At 39.4% G+C, this 12431-nt stretch overlaps 1 protein-coding gene across 2 annotated transcripts; it reads left to right on the forward strand.

The window, feature by feature from the left end:
* The first annotated feature begins 1645 nt into the window (after positions 1–1645).
* Positions 1646–11871, forward strand: LOC143881718 (cysteine-rich receptor-like protein kinase 43). 2 transcript variants are annotated; one of them, XM_077384967.1, is made up of 6 exons: positions 1646–1804; positions 1879–2018; positions 2824–3034; positions 6021–6255; positions 6638–6785; positions 11282–11871. In XM_077384967.1, the coding sequence occupies exons 1-6, from the start codon at positions 1741–1743 to the stop codon at positions 11642–11644; spliced, it is 1161 nt and encodes a 386-aa protein (XP_077241082.1). In that variant the 5' UTR covers positions 1646–1740; the 3' UTR covers positions 11645–11871. The 2 variants fall into 2 exon arrangements, with proteins under 2 accessions (XP_077241082.1, XP_077241083.1); XM_077384968.1 differs by having other exon boundaries at positions 11290–11538.
* The last annotated feature ends 560 nt before the right edge of the window (positions 11872–12431 follow it).

The following is a 12431-nucleotide window of genomic DNA, read 5'->3' on the forward strand; positions in this document are numbered from 1 at the left end:
TTACTTGAGACTTCTATGTTATCACATGTCAACTTGTTGAAAAAATTCTCCATACTGTTCATCCGAACCCTCTCACTCTGTTATGTGCAGATTTCTATATTGTACCGTCAATTTTAAACCTCCATAAATTGGAGGGTTAGGATCAGCCAATGGAGACGATATTTTGGGGCACATCTTATATACATTAGGGCCCAACAAATGAACGGTTTGGATCACCCAAATAATGTGGGCCTGGGCTACACCCTCATACATGACCGGCCATCATATAATCTCCCTCTCTGAAAGATGTCTCTCAAGGGATCTGAGACCTTTCAATTAAATGGAGTGCAAATATTAGATTCTGCGTGTGTCTATTAATACACTTTGATTTAGGAATCATAGGTGAAAAAATCATCTCCATAGGATTATCCTAACCCTCTAATATGTAGATAAATTACATTTAGAAATATCTATAGATTGAAGAGTTAGGATCATCTAATGGAGATGATTTTATGGGCAAGGGCGCAACAAATCAACGGTTTGGATTGTGAGGAAAATGCCGACTATTTAGGATTCTATTGATGGTATTTAAGAGAAAGATTTATTTCAAAATCAATGCCGGCCTGTCAGTTTTAGCGTCAAGAGGAGATGGGCGATTTTTTTGCCGATGTATTAATTGTAGTTTTAGAAGGGAAAGCCAACAAGGCACATTATGGTCAATAGAGTTCCGAATAGCTTCATATTGTCCTCCTTCCCTATTGGCCAATAGAGTCCCGAAACGCTAGACTTCCTCATATATATTTTTTCCCAAAAACTTAAGGGGGGCAATTGTCCCCCTTCCCTTTCATGTGCCATCGCCCCTGCCTAGAGGCCTTTGTTTGGATTGCAGAAAATACATTTCCGGAGGAAAATCTTTTACCAGAAAAAATTAATAGGGCCAACCGCCCATATATAATAGGTCCAGTAGTGGATCCTACAAATTATAATAGTGGTTAAGTGATATATCGCCCCTTTTGATTACTTGGGACACCCAGCAGCAGTGTACGTGTCAATCAGCCCATTGAATCGTTGTGATGTAAAGTACATCAGCCCCATTGATACACTGTTGTTTGCTACGTGTCCCAAGGAAAAGTTTTCCTTTCTAAACTTTTCCAAAAAAATAAAAATAAAAAAATCCTGCAATCTAAAGAAGAATTATTTCCAGGTTAGGGTTTCTGCAGGAAAAGTTTTACCTGAATTTATTTTTACAAACCTTACAAAGATAGATCTCCACACACCACACGTAAGTGTAATTGTCTGTATTAGATGCCTCATTTTTCCACAATTAATCAATCTTATAAAAGCAACATGGCCAAAAGACATCCAATTTGATGCTGCAACGATTCTTCGTTTAATGAAAATGATGGGACCCAGGATTCTTCTTTCCATTTTAATGGGTCCCGCAATGACTACTTCAGTCTTACGGCAAAAAAGGACTGATCTGACGGTGAGAAAGCCATACATAGTTCCTACTGTGTGGTAACACGTGTATGGTTAAGTATTATTGGGACACAATTTAGGGACACTTTCCTTCTCCCCCGTTAGCTTTCTATTATACTTTTGCATTTATTAGTTTCATTGTTTTCTATAATGAAGTTGAACCGTTTCACATTCTCTTCTTTCCCACAAAAACAAGTAAAAGAAAACCCATTTCTTAAATTCACGGGTTAAACACTACCTAGCACAGACCCAACCAAGTGAAAAAAAAGGATTTCCCCGTTCATGACGAAACCAGGAAATTTTCTCCGCAAATTCATCAAACTCTTCAAATCCTGTTCAGATGAGGGTAAAACAGAAAACCCACTTACTTTCGAGGATTTTTTTTTTGTTATCTTTGATTCTAAGAGGTTGTTGTATCAGACGCACGGAAAGAGGAGGATGAAGAGACGATTGGAGCTCGTGAGAAGAAGCTTTTCTCTTTGGAAGCCCTTGTCGCTGCCACACAAGATTTCAACCAGAAAAATAAACTTGGGGAGGGCGGTTTTGGGCCCGTCTACAAGGTACTCTCTCTCTCTCTCTCTCTCACTAATTTTATAGTTTTATTTTTTGAATGATATTGGGAAATGTTATCATTTAAAGAGGGGTTTTTCTTAGCATCATTTAACGGCTCTAGGGAACATGATTTTACACATACTTTTACACCCTTTTTTAGATTTTTTCCATCAAATTTTGTGTAAATTCATTACGCCGAGGGCCATTAAATGATGCTTAAGAAGTGCCCTCGGGCAAAACCATGGTTTTAAATTTCGGCCGAGACGGAAACCGAAATTTGCCGAAATTCCGGATTTCGCAAAAAACCAAATTTCGGCAGAAATTTCAAAATTAATTAAATAATATTTTTTAATTATTACAGAATTTCGGCCCGAAATTTCGGATTTCGATGGGGTCCGAAATGGGTACCGAAACCGAAATTTAAAACCTTGGGCAAAACCCAGAGTTCTCAATGGTTTTCACCCTTCGCAAAATGCAATGACAAACCATTTAAAAAAGTTAAGACAAGCTGCATTTGTGCAATTATTAAAACATGGTTGTGCTTTTAAAATACTTTATCAAAATTTTTAAAAGGCTATTGAGACTGGCACTACCATGTTTTAATAATTGCACAAACTCTCGTTGTCTTTTCTGTTTTAATCAGCTTCTGTGAACTTTTTGGGAAGTGTAAGAAGCTTGGACAGCTGTTTAAACAATAAAAGACAGTGAGATTTTGTGCAATTATTAAAACATGGTAGTACTACTATCAGAAAACTTTTAAAAGGCATCTTTTGTTATTCTTATGAGGGCACCCTTCTTCTAATTATTAAAAAGGGTAAGCTGAAAGACGGAAGGGAGATAGCAGTAAAGAAGCTGTCAAGGAGCTCAAAACAAGGTAAGGATGAGTTCATGAACGAGGCGAGGCTCCTGGCTCAAGTGCAGCACAGGAACGTGGTGAGCCTTTTGGGATACTGCGCACATGGCGCAGAGAAGCTTCTCGTCTACGAGTATGTCGCCAACGAGAGCCTTGATAAGCTCCTTTTCCGTAAGTCTCTCTCTCTCCTTTTCCGACCGGAATTCACCAGAGAAACTTCTGGAGTAATTGTTGTTTCACAAATATCCCTTTCGTCTTTATTTTCCAAACTAAATCCCGTTTTGGAAGTGTTTTTCTTTGTGGATTATTTTTTATGGGTAAGCTAGAGTTAGGCAGGGACCCTACCGGTTTATTTGATAAATAGAAAGAAGATACAATAACAGGCACAAAACAATCCATGACTCGGAACATGCGAGAGATGGAAAACCAAGGCTCACGCATATGGACGACAAATCGCTAGGCCTAAGACCTAAGGGATCTAAAAACTCAACCCTTGTGAATTACATATTCAGCTAATTTGGTAGGGGTACACTGGGCTCTTTGTGAGCGTCTTGGCCAATTTTTCTTCATTTGATTTCTCAAGTTTTGGGTTCTCTTCTTCACATTTATCGCAAGTTCTGGCCAAATTTTCTTATGTGGAAATCTTTTGCTTGTGTGTTTGCATCTTTCATTGCTTTGCGTGTAATTAGACTGGATTTTTCGCATTGGCTTTTCTACAGAACGGCTCGTCACATTTCGACATATACCCATCCCATATTAACACAAGTCTTGCTTTGTACAAGGAATTTCCTCCACTAAAACCATTACACCACTTTGCTGGGCGCTATTTAATTTGAGTTTTCACCTTGACTTGCTAGTCATTTCTTCTTGAATAAATGAGGTTGTTTAGTTTTTAATATAAAAATTATCAACGATAAAGATAGATAGCTAGCATTTTTTACAGTCGGAGAAAAACTTATAAGAACCTCTAGTTAAAAACTCGCTGAGTCACAATTGACTTGGTTTTTCCATGGTCGAGAAATCGGGTATCAGTGTAACAATCAATTACTCCAAAAGCAGGGGCGGAGCTACCGTGTTGCATAAGGGGGGCAGCTTGGCAGTGGAATACCGGGTAAAGGTTACTTCTTTTTAAAAGAAAATCCGAAAAAGCAACTCGTTAGCCAAGTTCTTCTAAGGCTGAAAGGCTCAAAGCTAAAGCTACCTATGCACAATGTAACTTGAAAGATAATGTTGCTTACCTAGCAAAGGTACTCCTGTAACTACTCCAAAAATAAAGGCAAAGGGGTTAAGTGAAAGAAGGAATCGAGTGATATTATTGTTCCATGTGGGGACCACTGCTGTTAGTTTTGAATTGTTGCAAAGAGGAGATTTTATATGGTGTAAGCCCTTATAGTCCCTTATTTTTCAAAAAGTACCATACGAACCACACTATAGGATGATCCAAACCATCCATATGGAAAGGCCATAAGGTAAATAGGTTGTGCTCCAAAAATCATTTCCATAGCACAACCTATTTACATTATGGCCCCTCATATGGACGGTTTGGATCACCCTATACTGCGGTCCTAGGTTGTGCCCCAAAAATCATTTCCATAGCACAACCTATTTACATTATGGCCCCTCATATGGACGGTTTGGATCACCCTATACTGCGGTCCGTCCAGCACTTGAAAAATAAGGGACTATAAGGGCTTACACAGTACAAAATCTCTGAAAAGAGTACCTAGCTGGGTTGCGATTTGGTAAGTTATTTATCATATCCGCCCCTTTGTTTCTCCTAGGCACCCCTTACCAAATTCACCCATCCCTTTGTCTCCCTTTTATCTTTTCTTCATCCCTGAGATCACAATCTTTCAACCCCCAATATCTCTCCCGATGTAAAATCTCAAAGGAGCGCTCACGGACAACCGCCAATCTCTGCACCATTCTATAGACCGACTCCAACCTGAGAGGGGATGTTGCCACTAATCGCATTTCGAGAAAATCCAACTCTCCATTTCCGACGGTGCAACTCTAATCAATTTCAATCTTGAATTTTATCAACTAGAACCTAGATTTTTTAATCCAAGATTATAAAATCACAGTTTTGGCTGATTAAATCCAAGTTTTTGCATATAATTTTACAAATTTATACTACGTAAAAGTGAATTGCTTAAAATTCAGTTTTTTTTTGCTTAAAATCCAATTTTTTGCTTAAAATCTAGGTTTCTGCTTATAATATTATTATAAATGGGATTTGCTAGGGATTTGCCCCCCTTATGTATAAATCTTGGCTACACCACTGTCCAAAAGCATAAGATGTTAGAGTTAGTGTTATTTAATCATTTATCCCTCAACACCCACACATGTGGCCCCCCTTTTTCTAGGATGACCCTAGGGTTGGAGTTGTTTTGCTGGACTTTGGTCCATGTGGATTGGTTCATGACATAGGTTTGTGTCTTGAATTGTCATATCGTAAGACTTGGCTTGGCGGATTGGTGCATGGCATCATCATGAACTTTGCACATGGCTTCACGGCCTGGTGTTCGATGGACTCATGATGCAGGCTGATCACGAGAGTGACTTCCAAGTTGGTCACAGCAAGTCCAAGCTTAGTAGCTTGATGAAAGGTTTGGTGGTCGTGAACAAAGTATCAAGCGGTGCATGACAAGATCAAATCTAGTAGCCTGTTGAACAACTTGGAGATTACATGCACAAGTTAAGCATCAAGAGGTGTTAGGCGTGTAGAGCCTTCATGGCCTTGCACTGGTGAAGGCTGGCCGGCATTTAATGTCATTTCTAATACCAACTATATCAGCTCCTTGTTGAGCTCTTGCATTTACAACTTGCTTTGATATGCCACCTGATAACCAATTGATACCAACTATCAGAGCATTCTTCTTGAGCTTGTGCAGAATTCTTCTGCCTTGATAGCACGTGTCATGGGCCTTTCCTTTTTTGCGCAGAGAAACTTGTGTGGTGCCCCATGTGAAACAACCAATTACTCCAAAAGCTTAAGCCACTAGAGTTGGTGTGATTCGATCATTTATACTTCAACAGTATCAAGCTCAAATTAGTAAAACACATGGGTTGTAGAACATGGGATTGAAGGAGGAATGCTCTCTCCTTGTTTATCTAGTTAAATGTCATAAGATAAAGTGAGTTGAATGGCATGCAGATGCAGAGAGGCGGGCGGAATTAGAGTGGAAGAAGCGGTACGAGGTGATGGTCGGGGTGGCACGAGGGCTACTGTATCTGCACGAAGACTCCCACAATTGCATCATTCACCGGGACATCAAGGCCAGCAATATCCTTCTCGACGACCAGTGGGTTCCTAAAATAGCCGACTTCGGGATGGCCAAACTCTTCCCTGAAGACCAGACCTCCGTCAAAACCCGAGTGGCGGGCACCAAGTACGCCTCCTTTCCTCTCTTAGATGAGTTTAATTTGCTTAATTACATTTAAATCACACATTTGGACAAGCTTAAGGCCATGCATGGCTGCCAAGATTTTTTTTTTTTCCAGGATAAATTAGCGTCTCCAAGTGGTAAGAGACGGGTGGGTAGAGTCATCCTATATTTTGAGTAGAGTTTTTAGTTTCCTGATTACTAGCTTCTCATTACTTGGAGACACTAGTTTCTTGTTTTTTGTTTCCTGATTAGTACCACTTCAGCCTCAGTTGCACTTGGAGACATCGATCTATCATGAAAAAAAAAACATTCATAGTAGCTGTTCTATCAAATATTCTTTGAAAATGATGTGTTTCTGTTCATATATTTTTTATTGCAAGGGCAGTGGATACATGGCTCCTGAGTACGCCATGCAAGGACGGCTATCGGTGAAGGCTGACGTTTTCAGTTTCGGGGTAGTGATACTGGAATTAGTCAGTGGGAAGAAGAATTCCTCCTTCAATCTCGATTCCTATTGGAACCTCCTTGATTGGGTAAGTGAAATGGACCCCTCTGTTTTTATCACACCAAGTAGAAGGGGTTATCGAGAAATGTTAGTGGGGCCTGCGTTTTTGGATGATCCAAACTGATCATTTGTTGAGCCCCAATGTAATTAGGCCATGGTGCATGGCCTGGAAATCATCTCCATTTGGTGGTCCCTAACCCTCCCATATGTAGAGGTTCGGGGTTTTCGAAGTCTAATTAGGACAGAATACGTGGGTAGCTGAGATTTTTCATGTTTATTTTTCTTTAAGGCCATGTCTGGCTGCTAGGATGTTTTTTCCCCATGATAAATCGGTGTCTCCAAGTGGTGAGAGAGGGGTAGGGCAGTGGGAGGAGAAGGGAGATTTGAGAGTGCACTATTTGAGATGAGCTTGAGAAGTGGCTAAAAATCCGGAAAAAGTCTTCTGGTTTTTAGTAGAGTTTTTTGTTTCCTGATCTTTTGTCACTTATCATCACGAAGACACTAGTTTCCTGATTTTTAGCCACTTCACCCTCATCTCCACTTGGATATACAGATTTATCATGAAAAAAAATTCATGGTAGACAAATGTGCCCTAAAGCACAGTTTGGATGCATAGAATTTATAATCAAGGATTGTAAAAACCTGGATTTCATAAGCTAAAACCTGGATTTTAGCCTAAGAGCTTTACCTATGTTCGCATTTTCCACCACATTTCCTGAAATTTAAGTCAGACCAAGAAAAGTCAAACAAAGGGAGTGAATATGAGGTGAGGGAAACCTGGTGGACTCATCGTTTCTCTTGTTCGTGGTTGATATTTCTCAAGTCGCTGGCTTAGTCTTTTGGCCATTTGCTTTGATCTGATTGATTTGATTGTCGAAAATGACGAATCTAATTCATAAAATTGCGTCTGGTGGATGATTTTTCCAACGTCTTTTTTAGGGAAAAATACAGATACACCCCCTCTAGTTTCTAACACATTCAACTCTAACCCTGTCTTTCAAAACGTGACAACTACACCCCTAAAGTTTTTTTAACGTGACGGAGTAGACGGCGAGGCAGAAATGACCAAAATTCCCTCGTCTTCTCCAACTGAAAATTAGGGTTTTCTGACTTGAGAACAGAAAATTAGGGTTTGATTCAAACCCTTGTTTATTTATCAACATAAACCCTCGATTTAGGAGTTTTATTTGTATTCATTCACACCACTATCATGATTTGCACATAAACCCTAATATTTTAGGGCTTTTTTGTTTTTATCAATGTTTTTTTCTTGAAATGTGGGTTTGATGTAGCCATGGGGTGGGGTTTCATTGTTTGTGGTGGAGGCGACGACGGCGGTGGGAAATGGCGTAACCCTAATCCCTCTGCAAATGAGGGTATTTCTGTCATCAAAATATTAACCATGGTTAGTTTCAGTATTTCCGTCAAGTTAAACTGACGGACCGTTGACGGAGGGGGTGTACTTGTCACGTTTTGAAACCTCAGGGGATGTACTTGTCATGTTTTGAAAGTCAGGGTTAGTTTAATGTGTCAGAAACTAGAGGGGGTGTAAATGTAATTTTCCCTTCTTTTTTTTACGACATTAGGTATCCCCACCCCAATTTTTAGGGCCAGACTATTCCCTACTGATGCGTGCAATTACCCGTGAACCATGCGCATCAGGTAAGCCCGGAGGATTTGAACTCACCTCATTGGGAAGCATACCCTCTTTAAGCCAAACACCCACACTTGTACGGGTTATTTTTCCTGCTGCAGAAGATTTTTCCAGTGTTTGGCCATTCCTTTTTAGCTAAAAACTTTTCCGAAGAAAAAAATGCAGAAAAATTTGACATGAACCAATCTTAATTCACCTAAAAAGTTAGTAACCGTTAGAAAAAACTTTTTCCAAAATGCATGAAAAATTCAGAGCCTACCTAGCTCTGCTTGATGATACATGATAGTGAATGCTGTTGTTTGTATCCAATGATGAGTTCTCTTTTTAATTATCGCCCCTTTGACGTTTGGGAATTCGTCATTCTTGTAAATATGTAATTTGGTTTGATTACAAATAAGGGTTGGGTTCTAGCCAACTTACCTATATAAAAAAATATGGTTTGGTGTATTTTTCTTATAGGACACGAACTAGCAAGAGAAGCATTCATTGGGTATATATATAAAGGAAAAGGATTGTAAGCTTGAACGTACCAAGCTTATGGTACGCTCGAGTGCCCCAATCACATGGGTCCCACATTTTTTGTGGTGATCTAAAGCATTCATTTGCAAGGCCCTATCATAGATAGGGTGTATACCAAAAATTAGCTTTATTGAATCATCCTAATCTCTACAAAAGTGGAGGGCAACAATGGGCAGATTTGTGGTTTGTCTATTTTGCCCTCCACAAATGGATGGGTTAAGATGATCCTATGGAGCTGATTTTTGGTACACACTCCATCTATGTAAGGGCCTTTCAAATAAATGCTTTGGATCATCCTAATAAAGTGGGCCCACATGTGATTGGGCACTCGAGCGTACCATAAGCTTGGTACGCTCGAGCATACAATCCTTTTCTCTTCTGCTATATATATATATATATATATATATATATATATATATATATATATATATAGGAGAAGAGAAAAGAAGAGAATTTTTTGAATTTTTAGAAAATTCTATGAGAATTACACATCACTTTTTTTGACATTTTTTAACAAATGCACCCATTAAAGCCACATAATTTCAATCTTACCCCCCTCCTTTATGGTTTTTTAATGAAAAATATACAGGGTGATCTTAACCATCCGATTTAAGAGGAATTATGGAAACCTCTATAGATTGGACGGCTAGGATCAGCCTATGGAAATTATTTTTGGGGCACAACCTATTTATGTTGTGTTCCATCACATGGACGGTTTGGATCAACCTATGACGTGGTCCGTACAATTTTTTGCCGGCCTGTGCATCGCACGGGGTTTTTTACTAGTATATATATATATATATATATATATATATATATATATATATATATAGCAGAAGAGAAAAGAAGAGATTTTTTTGAAAATGCTATGAGAATTACACATCACTTTTTTTGACTTTTTTTAACAAATGCACTCAGCAGAAGAGAAAAGAAGAGATTTTTTTGAAAATTCTATGAGAATTACACATCACTTTTTTGACTTTTTTTAACAAATGCACCCATTCAACTCACATATTTTCAATCCTAACCCCTCCTTTATGCTTTTTAACAAAGGCACCCATTAAAGCCACATAATTTCAATCTTACCCCCCTCCTTTATGGTTTTTTAATAAAAAATCTATGGGGTGTTCTTAACCATCCGATTTAAGAGGAATTATGGAAACCTCTATAGATTGGAGGGCTAGGATCAGCCTATGGAAATGATTTTTGGGGCACAACCTATCTATGTTGTGTTCCATCACATGGACGGTTTGGATCAACCTATGACGTGGTCCGTACAGTTCTTTTTCGGCCCGTGCATCGAACGGGATTTTTCACTAGTATATATATATATATATATATATATATATATATGAGGAAAGTGAAGCTACACCGCCGGCTTAAAATACAATGGGCCCACATTGTTTTGGTGATCCAAAGAATTCATTTGATTGGCCCTCACATAGATAGGGTGTCCACCAAAAATCAGCTCCACAGGATCATCCCAACCCTACGATTTGTGGAGGCAAAAATGAACGTGTAAAAACCTTCACAAATTTGTCCATTTTTGCCTCCACAGTTTGAAGGGTTGGGATGATCCTATGGAGCTGATTTTTGGTGGACACCCTATCTATGTGAGGGCCAATCAAATGAATGGTTTGGATCACCAAAACAATGTAGGCCCATTGTATTTTAAGCCGGCGGTGTAGCTTCACTTTCCTCTAATATATATATATATATAGAAAACGGTTCCTACACATATGTGTAGAGAGTTCTCTACACACTAGCTTAAAATACAGTGGGGGCCCACATTGTTTGGGTGATCCAAGCCATTCATTTTAAAGGCCCTCACATAGATGGGGTGTCTACAAAAAATCAGATCCATAGGATCATCCCAACCCTACGATTTGTGGAGGTAAAATGGATGTCTTTAAACTTTCACAAATTAGTCCATTTTTTGCCTCCACAGTTCGAATGGTTAGGATGATCCTATGGATCTGATTTTTTGTGGACACCCTATCTATGTGAGGGCCTTAAAAATGAATGGTTTGGATCACCCAAATATTGTGGCCCCCACTGTATTTTAAGCTAGTGTGTAGATAACTTATTTACACATATGTGTAGGAACCGTTTTCTCTCTCTCTATATATATATATATATATATATATATATATATATATATATATATATATATATATATATATATATATATATATATATATATATATTAGACAGGGATGATGGTTTTATTCTTAAATGTATCATCTTTCTTTTCTTTTAATAAACCGGTAGGGGTCTCTGCCAAGACCCAGCTTACCTAACTAAAAAAATCTGAATCAAGAGCCTCTTGTTTGGCATTAATAATGTTACAGGCATATAGGCTCTACAGGAAACAACAAGGCTTAGAGATTATGGACCCCACTCTGGCTTCTACAAAAGCCACGGATCAAGTTGCAATGTGCGTACAGATCGGGCTTTTGTGCACCCAAGCTGACCCGAAGCTACGGCCCACAATGCGACGAGTGGTTGCGATGCTATCGAAGAAGCCCAGCGCCCGGACCCTCGAGGAGCCCACGAGGCCCGGATGTCCTGCTTTCACATATGTTCGAAGGCACAAACAAGAAGGCATATCCACATCGGCCACGCCATCAACATCAGCCACGTCATCTAATTCCAACTTAAGAGGAGGACACCTACTTCGAAATGTCCCATACAACAAGCCTAGCTTGCACTGATTTGCATTTTTGAAATCCTTTTTTTTTTATATTCTTTGGTGTGGAGTATTTTTTATATTCTGGAATCCGTCTGATGCCTGTTCCCGTTCCTACTTAAATGGAATGAGAAAAAAATAAATTAAAATTTTCAATAAAAATTCCATTCCAACCAGGGCAGAATCAGAATACCACTGAGGTGCGAAACAAATTCCGGCATTTCCCCCTCCAATTCTAAATCCGCCCCAATGTAAATTCTGCTCCTTTTTAACCAACCGCCGGAATCAGGGAAAATTGGAATCAGATCCCGTTTCCAACTCCTGATTCCGCCAATCCAAATGCTTGTATGTAAAGTTTTTGGGGATTGATTGAATGAAAGTCTACAAAAATCGATGGTGGTGAGTTAGTTTCTTTAGCCAGAACTTTTTTTTAGATCTGCACTTCCACGTAAGTTAAATCCCTCGCCTGGTTGCCTAAAAACCATTTTAGCTCCCGAGAAATCATGTGACCCATCAAAACATGAGGAGTAAAAAAGACTGGCTCCACCCTACGCATGGGCTTGGGTGGTGATCTTGTGATCCACCCCATCAAATCATAAGGTAAAATGACGGATGAAAGGATTTGAACGGAGTCGGTGCAGCCCAGTCTATCAAAACATAGTGTAAAATGTAGACCTGGCAAGAATTGACTCGGACCCGAGGGCCGACCCGGCCCTCCTGTAATTTCTGGGTCCGGGTCAACATTTTGTGACCCGTTTCTAAGTTGACCCGCGGGTCAACCCGGTTCGTCAAAACTGGGCGGGTCGGGTGGA

Source organism: Tasmannia lanceolata, unplaced genomic scaffold (assembly GCF_043159265.1).
Source record: "Tasmannia lanceolata isolate RefF3 unplaced genomic scaffold, GAP_Taslan_0.1 ptg000007l, whole genome shotgun sequence".
Taxonomy (NCBI): domain Eukaryota; kingdom Viridiplantae; phylum Streptophyta; class Magnoliopsida; order Canellales; family Winteraceae; genus Tasmannia; species Tasmannia lanceolata.